Source organism: Apium graveolens, chromosome 9 (assembly GCF_009905375.1).
Source record: "Apium graveolens cultivar Ventura chromosome 9, ASM990537v1, whole genome shotgun sequence".
Lineage (NCBI taxonomy): Eukaryota > Viridiplantae > Streptophyta > Magnoliopsida > Apiales > Apiaceae > Apium > Apium graveolens.
Window position 1 is genome coordinate 132,784,215 of NC_133655.1, and position 25,306 is coordinate 132,809,520.

The window sequence follows — 25,306 nt, forward strand, 5'->3', positions numbered from 1 at the left end:
TCCTGCATGCAAGGCACGGGGAGCTTTTCAAAGCAAAGACACATTAAGAAGTGGGATTCAGTAACAGACATGAAGATTAGTGAATCATGTAGTCTTAAACACCATGTTACACACACTATATATATATGGTATACTTATCAAGCAAGAGTAATAAACTGTATTTGGAAACAAACGTTTCTCTATTGCTTAACTTGAAAAATAAATACAAAGCTGGTACTTAAGGAAAAACTAGACTACCGAACAACATGCAACTACTACCTATCACTACTCCACGTACTACATGACTTATTCAACTCCTAAAATAACTTACTACGCCCATGAAAAACTAGATTCTTCGCCAAGTCGATCGCAGATTTGTTATCTATATATAGAACTACTGGGCGACATTTTGAGTTTGTCAGCTGACCAAGCATATTATCTAACCACACTCCTTGACATGCTGATGAAGTAGCCGCCATGAGTTCGGCTTCGCAGGATGAAAGCGCCACACACCTCTGCTTATGTGACACCCAGGTAATTAAGCTCTCATTAAGATAAAATGCCATCCCTTCAGTACTCCTTCTGTCCTCAATGTTGCCTTCCAGGTCGCTATCAGAGTACCCAGCCAACATATAGTCTCCAGTCCCTTTAGCATACAACAACTTGTAGTGCAGTGTCCCTTTAATATATCTAAATATACGTTTAACTGCACTCATGTGAAGCACTGTGGGTCTCTCCATGTACCTACTAACTACACCTACCGAATGTGCAATATCAGGGCGCGTGTGAACTAAATACCTCAAACCTCCGACGAGACTCTTAAATTGTGTAGAGTTAACAGCCTTCCCTTTCTCGTCTTTCATAATTTAGATTTTGGGCTCCATTGGATATCGAACTGCATTACAGTCACCAAGGCCGGCTTTGTCCAGCAACCTTTTTGCATATGCACTTTGTTTCAACTTGATGCAGCCATCCACCTGATTCACTTCAATGCCTAATAATAAGAGAGCTTGCCCATGTCACTCATTTCAAACTCTGTTCCCATCTGATTTTTAAATTTTATGATGTTTTCAACACTTGTTCCTGTGATCAACAAGTCATCAACATATACCCCGATGATCAATACTTCACTTCCTTCAAGTTTAAAGTAGACGGCATGTTCATAAGGACACTTAGTGAACCCTAGATCCTCCAAACACCTGTTCAGTCTTGCATACCAGGCCCTCGGGGTCTGTCGTAGTCCGTATAAATCTTTCAAAAGCTTGTACACCATGCGTTCTTTTCCCACCTTTAAAAAACCTTCCGGCTGAGTGACGAACACTGTTTCCTGTAAATTTCCGTTCAAGAAAGCTGATTTAACGTCCAAATGATGGACTTCCCATTAATTCCTTGCTACTAGAGCCAACAGTAGTCTAACAGTTTCCATACGGGTAACTGGAGCGAAATTTCCTCAAGGTCTATGCCAGCCTTTTGTACATATCCCTTAGCTATGAGGCACACCTTATGTTTAATAATGTGACCATCTGAGTCTCGTTTTATTTTGAAAACCCATTTAAGGCCAATGGGGTTATGTCCGGCTGGTAACTCCATCAGCTCCCAGGTGTGGTTCTTTTCTATAGCATTGATTTCATCTTTCATGGCTATTTCCCATAGGTGTTCTTCTGCTGCATGAACATATGTTGTAGGTTCTTCCACAGCTCCCAACAGAAGTTCCTCCTCCACTTCGATTTCATCTGTTTGATCGTAGACATCACTCAATAATCGAAAATTCCGAGGTGCACTACTTGTATCGTTGTGAGCATCACCATCACTACTTTTTGCACTACCTTCATTACTTGCAGATGTACCTTCTGCACTACCTTCATTACTTGCAGATGTCTTAGAATTATTCTCCCCTACATTTGCAAGTGGGGTGTTTGGTAGAATGACTTCATCTAATTGTCCTGGGATTGCATTTGTACTGGTGGTGACCATAGAGAAACTTTCTTATTTTTCATAATCCACAGTGCTTTGATTTCTCCACATCCAGGTCATATCTTCTTCAAAGACTACATCTCGGCTTATAGAAATTTTATTATTTTCAGGGTTTTATAGACGACATCCCTTAGAACCTGGTTCATGTCCCAAATAAATCATCATTTTACTACGATCATCGAGTTTGTTGGTGTGAACACTTGGTACCTTGACATGTGCAATACAACCAAAAATCTGCGTCTGGTTTATCTCCTTTCCAGGCCTCATAAGGCGTCTTCCCTGTCAATGATCGAGTCAGTAATCTGTTCAACACGTAAACAGAATGACGTGCTGCTTCTGCCCATAGTTGTGTCGGAAGTTTCTTTTATTTCAAGAAGCTCCGAGCCATAGCCACAACTATCCTGTTTCTGCGTTCAACAACTCCGTTTTGTTGCGGAGAGTACGGGACAGTGAGATGTCTGGTGATACCCGTGCTTTCACAATAGGAGTTGAAATTGTTTGAGGTGAATTCCCCACCTCGATCGGTCCTGAAAGTTTTTATCTCCTGGCCAGATTCCTTCTCCACAATTGCTCGAATTTTTTTGAACACTTCTAGCGTCTCATCTTTGCCAGCTAAGAAATAAATCCACATCATTTTGCAGAAATCATCCACCAACAGAAAAAAGTAGTTCTTTCCAGAGGTTGTAGATGGTGAGATTGGCCCGCATAAATCCCCCTAAACTAACGGGAGTGCCTGTGTAGCGCGGAAGTCTGTTTGACAAGGAAAGACCTTCCTTGTTTGTTTTGATATTAAACAGCCCGTACAAATAGTTTTAGGATGAATAAAATCTGGAAGGCCATGTGCCATTTTATTTTTAGACATCAACATCATAACTTGGAAATTAACATGCCCTAACCGTGAGTGCCAACGCCATGATAGTTCCTCTGATTTTGAAAGTACACTTCTAGCGTCTCATCTTTGCCAGCTAAGAAATAAATCCACATCATTTTGCTGAAATCATCCACCAACTGGAAAAAAGTAGTTCTTTCCAGAGGTTGTAGATGGTGAGATTGGCCCGCATAAATCCCCCTAAACTAACGGGAGTGCCTGTGTAGCGCGGAAGTCTGTTTGACAAGGAAAGACCTTCCTTGTTTGTTTTGACATTAAACAGCCCGTACAAACAGTTTTAGGATGAATAAAATCTGGAAGGCCATATGCCATTTTATTTTTAGACATCAACATCATAGCTTGGAAATTAACATGCCCTAACCGTGAGTGCCAACGCCATGATAGTTCCTCTGATTTTGAAAGTAGGCATGTAGCTTTGCTATTTTCAATTACAATCTTATACAAACAATTTACTGACCGTTTAACATTCATAATCAGCCTTCCATTCCGATCATACACCCATAAATTATTACCATTCAATACGACCTTATTCCCATTTTCAGACAATTGACCAAGACTTATGATGTTGTTACAAAGAGTGGGGATAAAGTATACCTCACGGAATAGAAACTCCTCTCCAGTTTTGCCTTTGAATAGAATTGAGCCTTTTCCTTTATTTCGACCGTAGAACCATCGCCAAATTTCACCAATCCTGTCACACCTTCATCTAGTTCCCTGAATTTTGATCGATCCCCTGTCATATGGTTGCTGATACCATTATCCAAGTACCACAAGTTTGATTCATAACAGTTCCTTGTATCATTACTCAGCTTTGGCACAATCTTTCTTTCTGCTACGAGTAAAGCAGGTTCATCATCTTGTATCTGAGTTAAATTAACTTCTGGTTTTAGCTCTCTGTCACGTCGTGGACGTCTACATTCAGCTGCATAGTGACCAACCAAGCTACAGTTGAAGCATCGAACTTTGCTCATGTCACGTCCACCTTGGTTGCTACCATTTCCTCTAAATCTCATGCCTTGAGACTGCTTTGTCCTACCTTTCTTCCTTTTTATCCACTCCTCTCTTGTGAACAAAAGTTGTCCCTCAGCACTTTCCTTTTCAACCACTCTTCCTCTATCAAGAGTAATTTCCCTCCAGTGTTTTTTGATTGTCCACGAAGCCTTTCTTCGTGTCCTTTTAAAGATCCAATGATCTCCTCAACTGACATTTGTTCAAGATCACCGAACTGTTCGATGGAAGAGGTGATTTGCAAAAACTTTGATGGCATGGCCCTGAGAAATTTCTTGACAATATAGTTTTCCTCGACAGTTTCTCCAAGTGTCCAAATATTAGTAACGAGAACATTCAGCTTCATGGAAAAATCATCTATAGATTCTGCTTCCTTCATGGTTAAATTTTCAAACTCCGCCTTTAAAGTTTGGACCTTAACCTTCTTAACCTTACAGCTCCCAAACACATGGTTTTTATTGATGTTCATGCTTCTTTGTCCGTCTCCTTTTCAACCACAGAGAGAAGTATATCCTCAGGAATAGCTTGATAGATTGCAGCCATCGCCATCTTGTCTACCTTCTCGATAATCGCAGTCTTGGGGTCCTTAGGTTCAATAGCATCCCAAATCCCGTGTGCTTGTATAAATACACATTTTCAAGGACCAGGCCGTGTAGTTTGCCTTTGTGAGTGTTGGGTAGCTCAAATTCAAAGTGCTTTCTTTTGCCTTCGTTGCATCCATTGATTCTTTCATTCTTTGCTTACGTCTGGGCATTCACCACGCCTTGCTCTGATACCGAATGTAGTCTTTAACACCAGGTTACACACATTATATATATATATATATATATATATATCATACTTATCAAGCAAGATTAATAAACTGTATTTGGAAAAAACGTTTCTCTATTGCTTAACTTGAAAAATGAATACAAAGCTGGTACTTAAGGAAAAACTAGACCACCGAACAACATGCAACTACTAATCACTACTCCACGTACTACATGATTATTCAACTCCTAAAATAACTACAGACCTATTCAACTACAACTACTGAATTTATTTAAAAAAACATAAATGTTTAGATTATTTCCAACAAATCATTGGGCTAGAAGGAAGAACGAGTTACCTGATTCGCATGCATGGGCTACAGCCTATAGAGCTAGACATGGGCTTCAAGTTGCCTGTTCAATGAGTAAAGATAGTATTTACACTGGACTTGCTCTAACAATCCACATTGAATCTTCATCCAAAAAATTTATACCATTTTTCATAAGTAACAGATAGTATATTAAAAAAAATATACAAGTGTGTGGCTTGCAAGCAAATAAGAACAATAATTAAAGGATAAATAAACAAAAAAGTACGCAATAAAAAATGAAAATATAAGTATAAAAGAGATTTGAAGTAAAAGCAAGTAAGTGGAACCTGACCATGTAGATTTTCATGTGAGGAGAATGTGCAACACAGATTTTCAAATCAGCTAGTGTACATGTACGTACAAAGTAGGTTCTGGTCGTAACACTTTTATATAGGTAATATAAATTTGGTACTCGTGTGTAGGGTGTCTTAACAAAAAGTAAAAATGAAAATTTAAGTGTTTTTTCAAGTTTATTAAGCCCTGAATAAAATCTGACAAAAAAGCCTTTAATGCAAAATATTATTATTTATATTCTTATACATGATAAATTTAAGGTGGTTTTTAATAAACAATATATTAATATTTTCAAATGGTAATAATATAAAAGAATGGTTCACGTGTCATAAATGTAGAATTTAACACATCAAAAAGTAAATACAAATACAATAAATGAGCACGTTTTTTTTTCTTTTTCCATTTTGCTAATAAGTATTAAGAAAATAATATAGTTTGCACTTTTTCAAGTTCATGCAAAATCTTTGTAAGTATCATCTTTCTTGACAGTTGACCCATTACTCAAATTTGTATTTAATATATAGGTAAAGATTGAAAGTAATCTTTGATAAATAAAACAAGAACAAGTAAACAGTCAATGAAAAATAACATTTTTTTCTGGGGGTCTCTACTGTTAACTTGGCGTTTTGACTTTTATCGGCAATCACCACGAGGATGATCGATGAAAGGTGATATTTGATATTATTAATTATGTTTATCTAAATTATTATTATGAAGAGTGTTATACCCAAAATTTGGTATTGGATCAATGCGGGTAAAATGTAGACTACCTAGAATTAAACTCGGTGTTGTGTTGTATAAGGTTAGGACGCGCCTAGGTGAGCAGGACGCGTCCACGATTTGCGGGAGTATTTATTAAGGATGATTTTGTGGTAAGGAGGTTTGGAAGCATTTACCTGTTGAAGAATGCGTCCACCGTGGTGAAAGTATCTGGCAATTGTGGTCTTTTTGGCAATGGAGGATAGAGGACGTGCTTGTCATGCTTAGGGTGCGTCCTGTCGTTGTGGAATGATGTGAGAGGTAGTTGTTGAGGAAACAATACAGGCTTCACGAGGGTGAGGACGCACCCAATATCTTAGGACGCGTCCTGTGTTTGGTCAGTGCATTCTCATGAGGATAACTCAGGGAAAAACATGCTTGGAAGGGCGCAATGGATGATTATTTCTACTGACATATTTGTTACAGGTACTCGTTGAAGAATTCCCTCCTTGAGACGGTCAAGGAGGGGGATGTCCGTGAAAAGCTTGAAGGCCTCCAGGGGTATGCCTGATGATTGAAGGTCTCCTCCTGTATTCAACAAGTGTCCTCATTGGGGATGCGGGGTTGACTTTGGTGTGTGCTTTGGGAACTCTGTTTTTGTATTCAACGGGTATCCTCGTTGGATAACTTTGGAGTCATCCTGCACTTTGCACCCAATAGCTTGGGATCACCTGTCCTGTTATCTGGTGGGTTATCCTCATTCGGGGGGCAGGGATGCATCCAGCATTTGGGGTGAACCATGGCTATACCTGCGTCCGTAAATCCAGGGAGATAGCTATAGCGGAGTGTTATCCTTGCGCAGGGAGATGCACTATCCGTGAAGTCCTACGATTACGGACGAGCCTTGGGCCTTTGCGGCTAGGCCTCATAGTTGGACATTCCTAAAGTTAGCGGAAGATGGATTCTGGATGGGCTTCTACGGGGCCTAGGAATAAGAAGTCTAAGCCCATTAGATTTCTTATGCCACAAGAACTACGTCAGGCTTGAACCCTATATAAAGGGTATGTAGGCACATTGAGAGGGGTAAGAAGTTGAGAGCTGATAAGGGAGCCACCACTTACTCTGATCAATCTCAGCCTAAAACAACCACAAAACTGCCACACACCGCTTGATTTTCCGGTGAAGAACCACCTTCATAGATCTTAATTCCGGTGAGAAACCTCAATCTTTGTTGTTACCAGATTTCTCCGTCAATAAATTGACGCTAGAAGGAGGGGTTCTAATTAAGATCATAATCTTGGGGGGAAAGATGTCTTACAATCAAGATGAGGAGAGAAGAGATTTTTCAACCTTAAAGAGAAGGCTTGGCATAAGGTTAGAAGACGACGATTTGAGAATGCTGCTAGTAGAATGGCAAAAGGAAGGAAGCGCTGGAGAAGCGATGCCCCATGATACAACACGTGTGCCCCTACATACCCTAGGGATGATAGGGTGTGGCACCGCGAGCACGAGCGTGCCCCTCCGTGAGGAAGGTTCGGGAGTTATGGCCGAGGCTATCAAAGGAATGGAAGAGGAAGAATGAGATAGCAACATGGAAGGGCACCATATAATGGAAGGTGAGATGGTGCGCCCTCCACTGAAGAAGCTCTTGTCGTTGTTCCTGTAGCTTCACACAGTGCTACAGGCAATGGGTCCAGGACACGTCCTCATGACCAGGACGACGTGCGAATTCAAGAAAGATTGCAAAATAATGATGAGATACCGAGGCACGATCAGGGGGAACCTCGTGCACGAGGGAATGTTCGAAATCAAGATGGCAACATACCACAGCCGCAACCTCAGGGCGAGGGGCGGCAAAATCCACTGGTACACCCGGGGGGTAACCAAGGGGAACAACAACTAGTTGCGGAGCAACCCCAACAACTTAATGTTCAAACCATTCCTGGGGTAGGGACGTTCAACGTGAATGATCTTAAGAGGTTGCTCAACCATCTTGAAGGAGGTAAGGTAACAACGACTGCGCAAGCCCCTTCCCCTTTTGCTGCTGTTGTGAGGGAAGCACAGCTACCTGCAGGATTCAGGAACACAACCATTGACTTGCGTTTTCATGGGAACTCCGACCCCGTAGAATTCCTGGGGCGTTTCAACATTGAGATGGATGTATATCAAGTACCTGACTTGGCACGATGCCGTCTCCTGGTGGCCACCATCAGAGAAGGTGCTCAACAATGGTTCCAAAAACTTGGTCCAGGGATGATCACATCTTGGGAACAGATGAAAACCTTGTTTCTAACCCAGTTCCAGGCTGCAGTTAAGTATATGCCACCGGTTATCACGCTGGACAACGTGAAACAGAAAGAGGAGGAAACCTTGACCTCATACTTTAAAAGGTTTAATGTAGAGTCTACTTTGGTGAGAGGCGCGAGTGATGAGACACTGGAAATACTCCTTATAGTTGGTCTGTGCGTGAGAACGGATTTCTGGAAATATTTGCAAGGAAAGGACCCTGTGTCATTAGCTGATGTACTTGCGCAGGCAGAGTCCTTCAAAGCAATTGAACAATCACTCGCCGAAACAAAGAAAAATGATAATACCTATCATTCCAAGGGCCGAGCTAAGAGGAGAGATAGATATGCGAGTCCAGATTACCGTCGGAGTGCCCAAAGCCCTAATAGGGTGAATGATGTGAACACGCGGAGGGAATGGAGTCCACCGTCAAACTATGAAAGAAGGATAAGCAATTACACTCCGCTGGCAGCATCCATTGATCATATCTTCGAGGTGAATAAGGATAGAGGAATCTTCAAGAAACATGACCGTCTGACCTCATGGCAGAGTAGAGACAAGAAAAAATATTATGACTACCATGAGTCTACCAGCCACGACACCCACGAATGTCGCCACCTAAAAGATGAAATTGAATAATTGATCAAGGCCGGATATTTGGGTGAGTGGATTGATAAGGTGAAGCGACGCAAAGGAAATGATGATAAGGGCAAAGATGAAAGACCTGCGGAGGATGTCGAAAAGACGGCGGTGGTTAAGTTTTAAAGGGCTGGAAGTATTCGGGCGATCTTCGGAGGACATCTGTTCGTTGGCGATAGCAATCGAGCGTTGGAAAGGAATGCAAGAGAGGCACGACACCCGCCGCTCACCAACACTCATAGCTTGGAAGATAGACCCCCAAAAATATTCAAAGGGGAGTCTGCTGATATTACATTCAGGGAAAGAGAGTCAAGGTGGGTACATCATCCCCATAACGATGTGTTGGTGATTACTATGCTTATTGGGGCAATGAAAGTGCATCGAGTTTTCTTGGACAATGGGAGCTCTGCTAACATCCTGTATTACGACACGTAAAAAAAATTGGGTTTCCCGGATAGTGACATGTATTTCGAAGATGCACACATCTATGGTTTTACTGGGGAAGTAGCTAGAGTTATGGGGTCGGTTAGGCTTCCTGTCACACTTGGGGAAGGAGCTCTATCTATCACTCAAATGATAGACTTCAAAGTGCTGGATCAGGACTCCGCGCACAACGTGTTGGTGGGCAGACCTTGGTTGCGAGCGTTCAGGGTGATAACCTCGATACATCACTTGATGATAAAGTTCCCAACACCTGACGGAGTGGGCAGTCTCAGAGGGTCGTAATACGAGTCACGCGACTGCTATCACAAGGCTGTTAAAGAATTTTGTAGGAGAAGATATGAGGGAAAAGGTCTTCCATTTGAGGATGCAGAGGACATTTAGACAAAACCGAGTGGAGAGATTCATGCCTATTATTTTGTGAAAGGACCGGAGGAAGAAGAAACTCATACTACCGAGACCCCTGTTTTAACATTGGGGAATGTTTCGAGGATCCGTAGTGTGGAAGAAGTTGTGGTGAACCATATATAAGCGATCATGCAAAAGGAGGTTAACGAAGAAAAGTTGGAAGGAAGAAGTGAGATTTTACAAAGTCTCGAAAATAGTCTCAAGGTGGATGCTCCTGAAAAAGAGGACGCGCCCTTGAGGAGTGAAAATGGAATTGAGGTTGATGCTCCTCAAAACGAGGACGCACCCTCCACATCTGCATTGCACAAAGTCATGCCTTGCCCTGAGATAGATGCTTCCGTACATGGAGACGCGCCCTCGGATGCAAGAATGGAAGTCGAGGACCCCCAAGACTTTGATTTTGATCTGGATCCCAGGATCCCCATGCCTGCCGAGAAAACGGGGCCGGCCGAAGACACAATATATGTTCCGGTCGACAAGGATGACCCAAGCAAGGATTTGAAGGTGGGATCTCAGCTAAGTGATGAAATGAGGGAAAGATTTACCCGTTTTTTGATTACAAATCTCGATGTCTTTGCATAGAGTCACTGAGACACGGTGGGAATTGACCCAGGGGTAATGTGTCATCGGTTGAACATCTTCTCTAATTATAGGGACATACGGAAAAAGCGTTGCCCGGTGAGCGGGGAAAGGGCCATAGCATTAAAAGAAGAGGTAGACCAACTGTTAGAAGTGGGGTTGTTCAAATAATCCTTCTACCCCGAGTGGCTCGCAAATCCAGTGCTTGTGAAAAAGCCAAACGGGAAGTGGAAGACGTGTGTAGATTTTACAAATCTCAATAAGTCTTGCCCAAAGGATAGTTTTTCGCTCCCACGAATTGATCAGTTGGTTGACATGACGGCAGGTCATTCCTTGCTAATTTTTATGGATGCATACTCTAGTTACAACAAAATCCCTATGTACGGCCCCGATCAGGAGCATACATCATTCATCACTGATAGAGGGTTATATTGCTACATAGGGATGCCATTTGGATTGATCAACACAGGCACGACCTATCAGCGGTGTGTGAACATGATGTTCAAAAACCAGATTGGGAGAACCATGAAGGTATATGTGGACGATATGTTGGTAAAATCCAAGGAGGTGAATGACCATACTGAACACTTGATGGAAATGTTTAACATTCTAAGAAGGTTTCACACGAGGTTGAATCCATAAAAGTGTGTATTTGGCGTGGAGTCGGGCAAGTTTCTTGGGTTAATTGTCAACCATAGGAGAATTGAAGCCAACCACGCAAAGATCAAGGCACTGCTGGATATAAAATAACCCACCAATGTGAAACAAGTGCAAAGCTTAACTGGGAGGATTACCGCGCTAAATCGATTTCTTTCCAAATCATCCGACAGATGCAAGGAATTCTTTAAGGCAATTAAGTTGGAAGGGAAAGACTTTGTATGGACACCCGAATATGAGGAGGCTTTTAGGAGGATCAAGGAACAACTGGGAAACCCTTCCATGTTGTCAAAACCGTTAGATGGAGAATCTCTAATACTGTACCTTGTAGTTTCTGAGTATTCAATCAGCGCTGTGCTGGTAAGAGAAGAGGATGGACGACAGTCACCGGTGTATTACATGAGTAAGCGATTGCATGATATTGAAACTCACTACACAAGCATGGAGAAGCTGGTTTACGCCTTGATCCTTGCGTCCAGGAAGTTACGGCCATACTTCCAGGCCCACAGAATTAAAGTCTGTACAACATATCCGCTGCGTCAAGTCCTTCACAAGCCAGAATCATCGGGGAGAATGTTGAAATGGGCTGTAGAGTTGGGTCAGTTTGACTTGGAATATATGCCCCGTACAGCAATTAAAGGACAAGCCTTAGCTGATTTCCTATTGGAATTTGATTCTGCGGTTGATGATAGGGCTTTGGTAGTGCTACATCCCCCTCATACTGAAGAATTTTTAGAGGAGTTCCCACATCCCTGGTGGATCTTGCATTTAGATGGGGCGGTTAACAATGGAGGAGCGGGTGCAGGCATAGTACTCATATCTCCGGAAGGCCATCATCTGATGAGTGCAATTCACTTCAAATTTTATGCAACAAATAATGACACAGAATATGAGGCATTGATCAATGGCCTAAAGATTGCTTTGAAAGAGGAAGTGCGGAACTTAATTGTAAAAAGCGACTCGGAGTTGGTGGTGAATCAGGTGAATGAGGGGTTTCAAGCTCGAGGACCGCGGACGAAATTATACTTAATGCACGCAGCTCCTGATTGGAAGGTTCAAAGAGGTTAGGCTGGAATGCGTACCGCGGGAGAAGAATAGTAACGCGGATGCCCTGCGAAAATGGGATCCCAGCAGGAGGCTATGTTGTTGGGATCTATACCTTTAGAAATCCAGGAATTTCCTAGTATCCCGGAGGTAGAGGCGATGCAAGTAAATGAGGCTCCCAAGGAAACATGGATAACGCCCATTCTTGCCTACATTCATAAGGGAGCACTCCCCGAGGATAAGTTCAAGGCTCTTCGACTCCGCTACCAGGCTACAAGGTATGTGGTATACGATGAAGTTTTGTATAAGAGAGGCTTCAATCAACCGCTGCTCAGATGTGTCGATGAAGAAGAAGGAAATTATATCCTAAGGGAGGTGCATGAAGGAATTTGTGGTAATCACTTGGGGATAACTCGTTGGTGATGAAAATTTTACGCCAAGGATACTATTGGCATACGATGAAAGAAGATGCTGTAAATTTCGCCAGAGCATGCGATCGCTGCCAGTGCTTTGCAAACTATTCATCTATGCCGGTAACGCTCCTAACACCTATGGTGAGCCCCTAGCCATTTGTCATATGGGGACTAGATCTTATTGGAGAATTGCCCAAGGCTAAAGGGGATGTCAAGTATGCAGTGGTCGCGGTTGATTACTTTACTAAGTGGGTAGAAGCTATGCCATTGGCGACTATCGCAGCAAAGAAAATTAGAGATTTTATCTTCAACTCCATCGTGTGCAGATTTGGAATCCCTTACAAACTTGTGTCTGACAATGGAAAACAGTTTGACAACAAGGAGTTGCGACAGTTATGTGAGGATCTCAAAAGCAAGAAGGAGTTTGCAGCGGTATATCATCCTCAAAGCAATGGGCAGACAAAGGCTGTAAATAAAATAATAAAGCATACCCTCAAGACCAAACTGGAAGATCGCAAAGGGAATTGGCCTGACGAGCTCCCAAAAGTGATGTGGTCATATAACACTACTCCACGATCTACTACGGGAGAAACTCCGTTTATGCTAACTTACGGCTATGAAGCTATGGTCCTTGTGGAAGTTGGTCCAGGGTCGCTTCGTAAAGATCGTTACATGGAGGAAGATGCAAAGGTTAGTCAAAGGCTTCATTTGGATCTTTTGGAAGAAATAAGGGAAAATTATCATCTGAGGCTTGCAGCATATTAACAGCGTACTGCAAGGTATTACAACAAGAAGGTAAAGGGACAGCTGCTGAAGGTAGGGGATTTGGTGCTTAGGAAGGTGATGCCAAACACTAAGAATCCCCAGCATGGAGTGTTTGGAGCTAATTGGGAAGGACCATACAGGATAAAAGCAATCTTGTGGAAAGGGACTTAGCACCTTGAGGATATGGAAGGAAAGTTGGTTCCGCGGGTGTGGAACGTGGAACATCTCCGAAAGTATTATCAGTAAGACGCAACTTTGGCCCCTTACATATCTTTTTTATTATATACTTAGGTCTGTGCCCAGATTATAGACAAGAAGCAATAAAATTCCTCCTAGCCTAGGGGGGTAGTGCATGTACTACTTACTTTAGAACTAGTTGAAGGATCATTTTTTCGAATAAATTCCCTATAGAGCATAGTAGCCGTGGGACGGGTGCACTTTTTGACACCAGAGCGCAGTATTAATAAAAACTTTGAAAAAATCCACAGGTTGTTTGTTTGATTTATTTGGTTATGTGACGCGTCCTAATCACAGGGCGCGCCCTGAGAATGAGCTCTTTATGCATATTTATAGAGAACATGACTGGTGAAGAAAACACCAAAGAAAACCCAAGTAAAAATGTGAAATAGGATGCGTCTAGGGTCTAAGGACGCGCCCGAGTAACGTAGGTCGATGCTCCTTTAATTGTATGCTCCTATTTTGGCATTCCATAACTGAAAAACAAGAACGCGTCCTTACGGAGGACACGTCCAGCCTGAGAGTTTAATGTATCATCTTCAAACTTAAATAATGGATGCGTCCAAACACTAGGGCGCGCCCCTCATTTATTGTGCCCTACCTAAATACATAATATACATTATGATATCATGTTCGGGAAAAGCATACTATCCAGATGATTCAAAATAGTCTAAGTAAATGGTTAATTTCAAGATGCGTTCAAGTATCTGGACGCGCCCTACGGTCTATGGTACTGGAATGGAATTAACACATAAAGAAGACACGTCCTTACAGGTGTAATAATAAAGGAAATAGCAGCAAAATCTAAAAGGCGACGCATCCTCGGCATAGGACGCGCCCATATGCTTGACAGAACAAGATTAAGAAAGTAAACATAACATGCGGGAAGATAATTAAAGGAGAGAAATCTCATAAAAAGTGCAAGCAAATGAAGTTCAAAGATAATCATTACAATTTGCAAGGCTTGAAAGGGCATGCACACTTAAAGTAGTTCAGATAAAAGTGCACGAGTAAACATAGGACGCGCCCTAAGTTGGAGGCGCGCCCTGAGGCTTGTCCTGGTTGTCTGGAGGAGGAGGCTGAGTATGAAGTGGAGAAGGAGATGGGGACGCGTCATCTTCTTCCAAGCCAAGGATGATCCTCTTGTTTTTGATGGAATCTGTAGCCCTGATTCTAAAATCATTTACCCATTTCTGAGTGTCTTCATCAAACTTGGAAAAAGTGTACTCTGGGTCATTGGCTATGAACCCAGAACACCACTCTTCAAACCCAGCTGTAAAACTATTTTGATACACTAATTTCTTCTCTTCTTTCCATCCATGCAGTATGTCATCGTTCAAAGTGTCATGCTCCAGCTGCATGGTGGAATTTAGAGTGATTACATCCTCCATAGCTTTCTCCACAGATGTAACATTACCTTTCAGCATCGCCTTCTCACCCTCAAGACGCATCCTGCCTTTCTATAGCCATTTGATCCCGACATCTTTCTCTTGGAAAAGCAAAGTAGTGTTCCTTTCCAAAAGTTTGATCTTGTCTTCGGCTTGGCTTTTAGCAGTGTCAGTGACAGCAAGACGCGCCCTGAGTCTAGCAGCCATGTTGGCACCTTTCCTAGCATGCAAGTGGAGCTCGGCTGGGGCTCTCACCATGGCTTGCTCTGTCTGTTCTTCTGATCTGAAAGTCCATCCTCGAACTTCATCTTCAGTGAAGTCTCCATCCGAGGACATGCCCAAATATTTGTGAATAAAGGATTGCTCATCTGGCATTGTCTTCTGACGCTTTAAGGGCGCGTCCTCCTTAGCAGGAATGTCCAACACTGTAGTGTCAATGATTTTTGGTGGAGGGGGAGGAGTGACAGCAGGCAAGGGGTCTTTAACCTTTGGATCAGGCTTAATAGGAGTTTGCTTCCTGACTCTCAGCTTTTTGGTGGCCCCAATAGCAAATCCTTTTGGAAGAGAAGTCATATCTGTGACATAAACATGGGAAAATGTTAGCCGAGTAATGTAGACGCGTCCTGTGTGGTATGGCATACCCTGTGAAAATGGTGCAATGCAACAATATTATGAATGATGTCGTGACGCGCTGATAACATAATTTATAGATTGTCAATGCATGTTTAAATGTCAATTAGAATGCATGTAAAGGCATAAGAATGCATGTATATATGCCAAAATAGGCGACGATGACGCATCCCAAAACCTATGACGCGTCCTATCTAGAGGACACATCAACTATAACATGGACTGTAAGGAAAATATAAGTGACATAATAACATCAGCTACAGATATTATAAAAAGACGTGCCCTAATGCAAAGGCACGCTCAAAGCGAAAACGCGGATATGGGAAACATGTGCAAATCAGATTAAGTCAAAGTGATGCATGTAAAGAGAAAGGGAAAACACATGCATGACGTGCCATAGATATATGACGCATCCTATCCTTAATGGTTCTTACCTTGCTCTAAATCCACTTGTCTACTGATGTCTAGTTGGACAAGTTCTGTGGCATTGAGCCCTCTAGCCTTCTCGGAAGCTGTGAGGACGGGTTTCCCGTTATAAAAATCTCGAAACTTGCAAAGAGAACCTACTCGTGGGGATAAAGACCCAATTTTCTTCAGGTTTTCTTCAATGATCATGTCCTTGAGGTTGAAGTGTTTCTAAGCATACTGGAGTACTTTCTTTGCTCTCTTCTTTCTTTTTCCTGTTAACTCCTTTTGAACTCTTTTGTCTAAGGATAAAAAAATGAGGAATTTTTAAAGGAAACGAAAACTTTGTAAAAGGAGGACGCATCCAGATTAAGAGGACGCGTCAAGATTAAGAGGATGCGTTATGGGAATTTACTTACTTGGTTCTAAATTGAAGCGAACCCGGGCTCTCTTGACATCATAAATGTAGAAGAAAGGTTCATTCCAATCCTTCTCGTGGCTGATCTTGCCTTCATTTAATCCTTTGTTGTTTAACCACTTATTGACAACAAAGAAGTGACAGCCGGGGATAGATTTTCTGATGCTGAAAAAATAACTGAACTCCTTCATAGATGGCGCGCCCAATCCAAGATTGTGGTACATGATGTATAAAGCCCATGCTAGTTTGTATGAGTTTGGGGATAATTGAACTGGAGCAACGTCATACCATTTCAAAATATTTTTGATGTATGGGTGCAAGGGCGCGCCCACACCTAAGGAGATAAGCTTTTGGGTTAGGACCATCCTAGGAATCCTCAGGTTTTCCACATTAAAGATATGGGGCCTCATCATCCTGAGAGGACGCGCCCAGATTCCCTTCATGTCATAGTACTTCATGGTCCACCCAATCTCTAGGTCTGTTGCAGTGGATTTCATCCCAACACATGCCAATTTATGTTCTATCTTCCTCCAAACATTCTTTTCTGTCTCAGGAAGGTCCTTCAGTTCTTTCCAGTCAAAATCAAGCTCTACATTGCTGGGTTACCAGTGTTCTAATGGAGAAACATACTGTTAAGGAGAAATGGGGTATTTTTCAGGTTTCGGGGCTCTTCCCTCAAATTCACCCTCACTGTGGGGAGAGGGCACGTCCTAAACGGGAGACGCGTCCTGAGCTGGTATGGACGCGCCCTCGTTGGGGATGGTTCTATATTTGTGTGATTTAATGGAGAAAGGGATGATTTCATCATCAGTCCAATCTTTAATGGCCGTTCTAGGATTGAGGATTGGAGTTCTTTTATGTTTTGATTTTCCCTTTCTCATCCTGGAGCTTATAGGGACATGATCCATAGATTTAGAACTGGAATCTGACATGATTGATGTTTTTTGTTTGAGAGATTCGAAGACACGTGTTTCTGCTTCAAGAAAGGAATTCGTCCGATGGAGCTCAGGGAGTTCAGGTGTGAAAGAAGTAGGCTGGGAATAAATTCTGAGACGTTTGTTGAGGACCTTGAATGAATGGAAAGGTGATGAAGAAGACGCGTCCTCCAGCTGAAAAAAGAAGGAAGAAAATCTTGAGGACGCGTCCATGTTTTAAAAAAGACAAAGGGATGATACTGAAAATATATGAAAGAAAACGAGGGAGGAGAATGGGTGTCGTGAGGACGCGTCCTAGAAATCTATCGCAGAAGACGGGCTACGGTGACGCGTCCTAGGAGGATAGTGCATCTATATGACCTTTGATTGAAACAACTTAAAAACATGCCTTAAACAAAGAAATGTAGGACGCACCCTATAAGGATGACGCGTCCACTAGTGCTGAAATACGGTGGAATTTTAATCGGTTTGGGAAAATTCAATAAAACCCTAGAAACACATAATCAAAATCAAAGAAGGAAAATATAGTATATTTACAGATACATACACATGTGCATACAAGAAAGTGAAGAACAGTTCATAGAAGCATGGGGTACATGAACGGTTTTTTGCCCATTACAATCAATGGACTTGGTGAAATTAAAAAATAGTGAAGGATCTACATACCTTTTGAGTTGGGGGTTCGATTAAGCTAAGGAAATCGGAAAATGAGTGGAGAAGTCGCCGGATTTTCGGACTTGAAATTTTTGCTTCAATGGCGGCGACGACGGTTGTTTAGAGAGAATAAAGTGATGATGGAGGTTCTGTCTTGGGGGTATTTTATTGGAAAAGTAGGTGGATGACGTGTGCGCCAGCTGTCACGCAATGGTCAGTGTTATGAATGAAAACTTTGGGCGCGTCCAGGAGTTAGGACGCGTCCTGATGTTTAGCAAGGGGGCAATCCAAATTTTGCTTATGGTTTTAAGTGAAATTCCAATTTTGTTTTCAACTGCAAATGAAATTTGGGGGATAGTTGTTATAGCCAAAATTTGGTATTGGATCAATACGGGTCAAATGCGGACTACTTATAGTCAAACTCGGCGTTGTGTTGTATAAGGTTAGGACGCGCCTAGGTGAGCAGGACGCGTCCACGATTTGCGGGAGTATTTATTAAGGATAATTTTGTGGTAAGGAGGTTTGGAAGCATTTACCTGTTGAAGAACGCGTCCAAGGATGTAGGACGCGTCCACCGTGGTGAAAGTATCTGGCAATTGTGGTCTTTTGGCAATGGAGGTTGGAGGACGTGCTTGTCATGCATAGGGCGCGTCCTGTCACTGTGGAATGATGTAAGAGGTAGTTATTGAGGTAATAATACAGGCTTCACGAGGATGAAGACGTGCCCAATGTCTTAGGACGCGTCCTGTGTTTGGTCAGTGCATCCTCATGAGGATAACTCAGGGAAAAATATGCTTGGAGGGCGCAATGGATGATTATTTCTATTAACATATTCGTTGCAGGTACTCGTTGAAGAATTCCCTCCTTGAGACGGTTAAGGAGGGGGATGTCCGTGAAAAGCTTGAATGCCACTAGGGGTATGCCGGATGATTGAAGGTCTCCTCCTGTATTCAACGGGTGTCCTCGTTGGGGATGCGGGGTTGACTTTGGTGTGTGCTTTGGGAACTCTGTTCTTGTATTCAACGGGTGTCCTCGTTGGAGAACTTTGGAGTCATCCTGCATTTTGCACCCAAGAGCTTGGGATCACCTGTCCTGTTATCTGGTGGGTTATCCTCATTCGGGGGACAGGAACCCGTCCGGCATTTGGAGTGAACTGTGGCTATACCTGCGTCCGTAAATCAAACGAGATAGTTGTAGCAAAGTGTTATCCTTGCGCGGAGAGATGCACTATTCGTGAAGTCCTACGATTATGGACGAGCCTTGGGCCTTTGCGGTTGGGCCTCATAGTTGGACATTCCTAAAGTTAGCGGAAGATGGATTCTAGATGGGTTTCTACCGGGCCTAGGAATAAGAAGTCTAAGCCCATTAGATTTCTTATTCCACAAGAACTACGTCAGGCTTGATCCCTATATAAAGGGTACGTAGGAATATTGAGAGGGGTAAAAAGTTGAGAGGTGATAAGGGAGCCACCACTTACTCTGATCAATCTCAGCCCAAAACAACCACAAAACCACCACACACCGCTTGATTTTCCGGCGAATAACCACCGGCATAAATCTTAATTTCGGCGAGAAACCTTAATTTTTATTGTTATAAGATTCCTTCGTCAAGTAATCTTTTATATAACTGACAATCATACGTACAAGAGCCTATTTGTTTCAAACAAAAATTTTATAAACCATAATTCCTCGTAAAATGTACCCGACAACCTTTTATCATTAAAAATAGGTTTTCCAAAGTTGGCCTTTTCACAATTAAAATCTAACAACTTTTCACCGTTAAAATCTCATATAATCTTTCACCATTCTCAGGCAATCTTTCATGATAAAAATCTGACGACCTTTAACTATTTTATTTTTACCATAAAAATAGATGTTACAATTATCTTTGTCAAAAAACAATATTTTCTATTAAAATTAGCTGATATTTCACCATTGCATGTTACTTTTGACCATCTTAAAATATAGACTCTATCTTTGACCACTAAAAACCAACTCTTTACCCTCTTTCACCATTTTCCGACAACCTTTTCATATTAAATTTGAGACCATCTCACACATCCTTTCATCAATAAAAAATAATTTTTTTCACTTAAAATTTCAGAGCATCAAATATCCTTTCACCAATAAAAAATAATCTTTTTCAATTAAAATTTTAGAACATCTCAGACATCTTTTCACCAATAAAAAATAATCTTTTTCAATTAAAATTTCAGAACATCTCTCCTTTCACAAATAAAAAAATAAACATGCAGATGACCTTTCACTATTAATATATTTATATTTACACAGAGATGTGTACGGGAATTGTGCAACTGACATTTTTGTCTTCAAAAATGGTTTTTTTTTGGTGTGTACAGAAACACTATGTCGTGCTCATAAAAATTGCCTCTACAAATATTAGTATTTAATGAAAGAAAGCTTAAAATTTGTTAGTGTCATTCAATTACGATATTTATCAATAAAGTTTATTACACTAATTTTATAATAACAACTATTAAAAAAGAAATGGATATTCCTATTAAGTTATTTGATTTGACAACAAATTATTCCTTAAATTTAAATAGAAGAAAAGTGAGCTAATAAACAATAGTATTTGTGTTCAATACTCTAAAAAATTAAAAATAATACACAAAATAAAAATAATAATTATAATACATAGACACATATGAAAGCTGAATGGCTTTACCCTCTCAAGATATGCAATGAATGTTGTAGAACACTTAGATAGAGCCAAAGTCCTTGACACCATTCTTAACTTATGGGGTGATTAAGATAATAGTAATTATGACACTTTTAACTTATATATTTCGTTTCTATAACTGGATTTGTAAAATTTCCTATGTAAATTATAATTGGATTAATTATAAATGATTATCTTTATTTCTCAAATCCTGAAAAGGTTACAAAAGTAGATCAAGTATGTTTTATTATTATTATTTTGTATAATTTTGCGTGATACAATAATTTTTAATTATTTGCTCATTACAATTTGAAAGGCTCAAATTAAATTAATTCGAGTAGAAGAGTAGTAGTCAATTAACTATGATAACCTCCTATAGCTTAAACTTCTCATACCTAAAATTCTCAAGTTATTAATAATGATAAATCTCATGTAATTAAAATACTTTAACTTCTCAGCCCTAGGATTTAAATAATGTTCATTAACTCATTATTTCTAATTAAGGAACAAATCAAATTAAATGATTTTAAATTTAAATTGGAACGCCACAACCTTAGCACATAGTTGAGATACCATATTTGCCCTGGGACACAAAGGTTGGTGATAATCGGCTGCAATTGTAAGATTGTTTTTTTTTTGTTTGGGACACTGAGATTGAAAAACGACCTTTCTAACCAGTTTTGAGTTTGGAAACAACCCTATTTAAAATTTGTTTTTCAGAGATATTGTATGATGTATCGGTCAACAATGCTCTGAAAAAATGACCCTTGCTCTACCTGAAAAGCCCTAAGATTTAAACACTGCTAAGCAGTAGTTTTTCAGTTATAGGAACTAATGGAATTAATTAATTTCGAGTTTAAGTTACAAGGACACAGCCACCTTAGATGAGATTACCATATTTGCCGAGGGTTGACAGAGAAGTTGGTGACAATGAGCAGCATTTGCAATATTATTGGGTTTGTCTCTGTTGGGACAAGGTGTTACTTATATAAGTGCAGGGATTGTTGTAATTATTTTGTCTAATGACAATTAACCTCAGACTTCTTTTCATAAATTTTTTGGTCTCCTTATCAACACACTTCCCAACACTCTCTAGCTAGTAACCCCTTGATGCCTTCACATTTTACCCTCTATATAAACTACATGAACCATCAAGTTTACTCATCAATATTACATTCAGAAGATTCTACCTTATTCACTAGCTAGTTATCTTCCTTGCTATCCATTTCTATAGAGCTTAAAACTTTTGTTTCCAAGTACAAGAAGCCTACTTTTTCTTTCACTCGCCTCCTATTTTCTACACACTGTCTTAAATTCCTAGCTTCAGTCATGCCTGCAAGACTTTCAGAATCTTTTGAAACTCATCCTGTTTTTCAACATAACCACAACCCATATTTGGACTTAAAGTCCCTCGAAGAGTTGCCTGATTCACATGCATGGTTTTCTGATCTAGACAAGTTTTCGTCTGGCCCAGATGATCTTGGTCAGTTCAATTTACCTGTTATCGACTTGAATGACCCGATTAATGGCCGCAAACATGTGGTCCATGCATGCAAGACATGGGGAGCTTTTCAAATAACAAACCATGGAATTTCTAATCAACTTATTGTAAAAATGGAGGATGCTGTGAGGAAGCTCTTCTCACTACCCCTCGAACAAAAACTAAAAGCTGAGCGCCCTAAAGACGGAGCTAGTGGTTATGGCCCTTTCCGGATTTCTTCTTTCTTTCCGAAACGCATGTGGTCTGAGGGCTTTACCATCATTGGTTCTCCTCTCCAACATGCTCGCGAACTTTGGCCAGAGGATTACTCTGCTTTCTGGTATGCATTGTTATACATTTGTATGTTACTGTTTTTTCACATCTTTCATTGCATGCACATAATCCTGGAAAACCCCTACTTCAAGAATATCTGTAAACAATCTTTCAATATCAGTGTCAAATTTATGTCCTGAAATTGGAGGGGAAGCTATATATTTAAAACAAAACAAGGCCACACAGATATATTAGTATATTACACTGGCGGGGTACCTATAGATAGGTTTAGATCCTATATTATCAGATAAAGATAAGCAGATTTCTTTAATTTACTAATTGCCTTGTCCAAAAAAAGTATGAAATGAATTATTAATGAAATTATGGACCCATGTAAAAGATATATGGAGATGGCGCATTCACATAAATCAAATCATCTTTTAAATATTTGTGGTTCTATCCGACAACAATTTTTTTCCTTATCTCATAAAATAGTGTTCTTCTACTCAACAGATTTTTTTCTGCATTGTAGTGATGTAACAGAAGAATACCAGAATGAAATGAAAAAGCTAGCTGGAAAGCTTATGTGGATAATGCTCGAGGCACTAGGCATAACCATGGAAGACATAAAATGGGCAGGGCCAAATGGACAATTTGAGGCTTCCCAAGCTGCTTTACAGTTGAACTCGTATCCAGTTTGTCCGGATCCGGATCGGGCCATGGGTCTAGCAGATCATACAGATTCTACCCTTCTCACTATTCTACACCAAAGCAACCAAAGTGGGCTACAATTATTTCGGGAAGAAATCGGATGGGTCACTGTCCCTCCGGTTAAAGGAGCACTAGTGGTGAACATAGGTGATCTGCTCCACATACTATCAAACGGGTATTACCCGTCTGTGCTCCACCGAGTCACTGTCAATCGGGAGCATCACCGTTATTCTATGGCATACCTATATGGTCCACCAAACAGTGTCGAGATTTCGCCTCTACCAAAATTAGTGGATCCTCAGCACCCTCCTCTTTATAGGGCCGTTACATGGAGTGAATATCTTGGAATGAAAGCAAAGCTTTTTTATAACACACTATCTTCTCTTAGGGTTTGAGCTCCTCCTGTGCTAGAGATCCAGCATCATGTTGTCGTTTAGTTTTAGCTACTTTATTATTAATGTTTAGCTACTAGCTAGTATGTTGTTGTATTCTCTAGAGTACTTTTATTAATCATCTGAGGATGTTGTATGCTTATTATAAAATCCAAGTTTTCACTGTTTGGAATATTTGGAATCATGCGATCAATCATGCAAATTCACTTTTTCAATGAAAAAGATAATCTAATCAAAGATAAAATTGTCCAAATTATAGGCAGCACTACACGGGCCTATCTCGGTAGTTTGTCCTGGCCAACATAATGGTGAAACACACTCACACTATATTGTGAATACTCATATTCCTACTGATGCACAAACTAATGTTGTTAATGCTGTGTACTGTTAGCGTGAAGCCACAATATAGAGCTACTATATAATCAGCTTTGCAGACTCGAGTTTGTTGTGAGCTAAATAGGAGAGTTTGGTGTTGGAAATACTTTGGAATTCTGTTATTTCTGTTAAAGTCAACTGTTTGGCTGGAGACAGCCATTTGAACTTGGTATAAATAATTGTCTAGCGGAGTAGCGGGCGTGTTGTAAACATGAATGAACTTGAATAAATTTAATATTTTGTTATCCCATAAAATTGCAATGGATATTTTGTAGCACTGTACTCTAATACACACGCACACCTTATATTACAGAATGGAAAATTGCAAAAATACTCGTTGTATTACTTCTGAAGCATTCAGGATATTTAAAACAGAATACAATATGCAAAGCTAAAATACAAGAAATGCTAAACCCGACTCCTAACAATTCTCCATTACGATTATTAGACTCCTAAAAACATGCACCTATTACTTGACCACTTCTACTGAACACCTAACGACTATATTTATTCAAATATGTTTAAATTAAATAAACATCTAACACATTCCCCCCTAATCTAAACATATTTCAGACACTACACACTTGTTTCCACTGCCGCAAGATTCTCCACGCCTATTAGTTTCTTCATCGCCTCAAACTTGACTTTTCCCAAAGGCTTAGTTAGTATATCTGCTCGTTGTTCCTGCGTAGCAACGTGTTTAACAACCAATCCTCCTCGTTCAATACACTCCTGAATAAAATGAAAGCGCACGTCTATATGTTTGCTTCTTCCATGTAAAACCGGATTCTTCATTAGTTCAATCGCTGATCGGTTATCTATAGACAATGTAATTGCACCAATTTGCTGTCCAGATATTTCTTTCAACAAACCACGAAGCCATATGCTTTGACACGCTGCAGTAGCAGCAGCCATATACTCTACCTCACAAGATGATAATGCAATCACTCTCTGCTTTTGTGATGCCCATGACACCAAATTACCATTCAGATAAAAACACATACCGCCTGTACTTCTTCTATCGACGACATCCCCACCTAAATCACTATCGGTAACCCCAGCTAACATTTTCTTGTTTCCATCTCTTGAGTACCTCAAACCATGTTCAACTGTACCACTAATATACCTCAATATGTGTTTCACTGCCTGCTGGTGTTTAACCGTGGGCCTTTCCATAAATCTGCTTATCACACCTACTGCATACGAAATGTCAGGCCTCGTATGAGTCAGATATCGTAAACTCCCCATGATACATCTATACTAAGTGGCGTTCACGATCTCTCCAGCTTCATCCTTATCCAGTTGAAGTTTTTGTTCCATTGGACACCTAGTCAGATTGCAGCTTTGCATTCCCGCTTTCTCCAAAAAAATTTTGACATAGGCTGATTGCTTCAACGTGATACCCATCTTTCCTTGCTGAACCTCAATACCAAGATAATAGGACAGTAAGCTCAGATCACTCATCTCGAATCGCTTGCTCATCTATACCTTAAATTTCTTGATTTTTTCTTTATCCGACCCAGCCACAAGT

The 25,306-nt window shown here is 40.7% G+C and overlaps 4 protein-coding genes across 4 annotated transcripts; 1 reads left to right on the forward strand and 3 right to left on the reverse strand.

The window, feature by feature from the left end:
* Window positions 1-296: 296 nt before the first annotated feature.
* Window positions 297-842, reverse strand: LOC141685584 (secreted RxLR effector protein 161-like). The gene has a single exon (XM_074490675.1). The coding sequence runs from the start codon at window positions 840-842 to the stop codon at window positions 297-299; it is 546 nt and encodes a 181-aa protein (XP_074346776.1).
* A 3,048-nt stretch (window positions 843-3,890) lies between these two features.
* Window positions 3,891-4,319, reverse strand: LOC141685585 (uncharacterized). Its single transcript, XM_074490676.1, has one exon. It carries the CDS (start codon window positions 4,317-4,319, stop codon window positions 3,891-3,893), a length of 429 nt encoding a protein of 142 aa, XP_074346777.1.
* A 17,103-nt stretch (window positions 4,320-21,422) lies between these two features.
* On the forward strand, window positions 21,423-23,580 carry LOC141684515 (gibberellin 3-beta-dioxygenase 1-like). Its single transcript, XM_074489530.1, has 2 exons — window positions 21,423-22,364; window positions 22,830-23,580. The coding sequence occupies exons 1-2, from the start codon at window positions 21,874-21,876 to the stop codon at window positions 23,401-23,403; spliced, it is 1,065 nt and encodes a 354-aa protein (XP_074345631.1). The 5' UTR covers window positions 21,423-21,873; the 3' UTR covers window positions 23,404-23,580.
* Window positions 23,581-24,351: 771 nt separating this feature from the next.
* LOC141685586 (secreted RxLR effector protein 161-like) lies at window positions 24,352-25,023 on the reverse strand. Its single transcript, XM_074490678.1, has one exon. The coding sequence runs from the start codon at window positions 25,021-25,023 to the stop codon at window positions 24,352-24,354; it is 672 nt and encodes a 223-aa protein (XP_074346779.1).
* Between the last annotated feature and the right edge of the window lie 283 nt (window positions 25,024-25,306).

Excerpts from the sequence above, each read along its gene's own strand:
- LOC141685586 (XM_074490678.1), bottom strand. The coding sequence starts at position 25,023 with ATGGGGAGTTTACGATATCTGACTCATACGAGGCCTGACATTTCGTAT.
- LOC141685584 (XM_074490675.1), bottom strand. The coding sequence starts at position 842 with ATGAAAGACGAGAAAGGGAAGGCTGTTAACTCTACACAATTTAAGAGT.
- LOC141684515 (XM_074489530.1), top strand. The coding sequence starts at position 21,874 with ATGCCTGCAAGACTTTCAGAATCTTTTGAAACTCATCCTGTTTTTCAA. Across the intron at positions 22,365-22,829 it reads GAGGATTACTCTGCTTTCTG|TGATGTAACAGAAGAATACC; the intron begins GTATGCATTGTT and ends TCTGCATTGTAG.
- LOC141685585 (XM_074490676.1), bottom strand. The coding sequence starts at position 4,319 with ATGAACATCAATAAAAACCATGTGTTTGGGAGCTGTAAGGTTAAGAAG.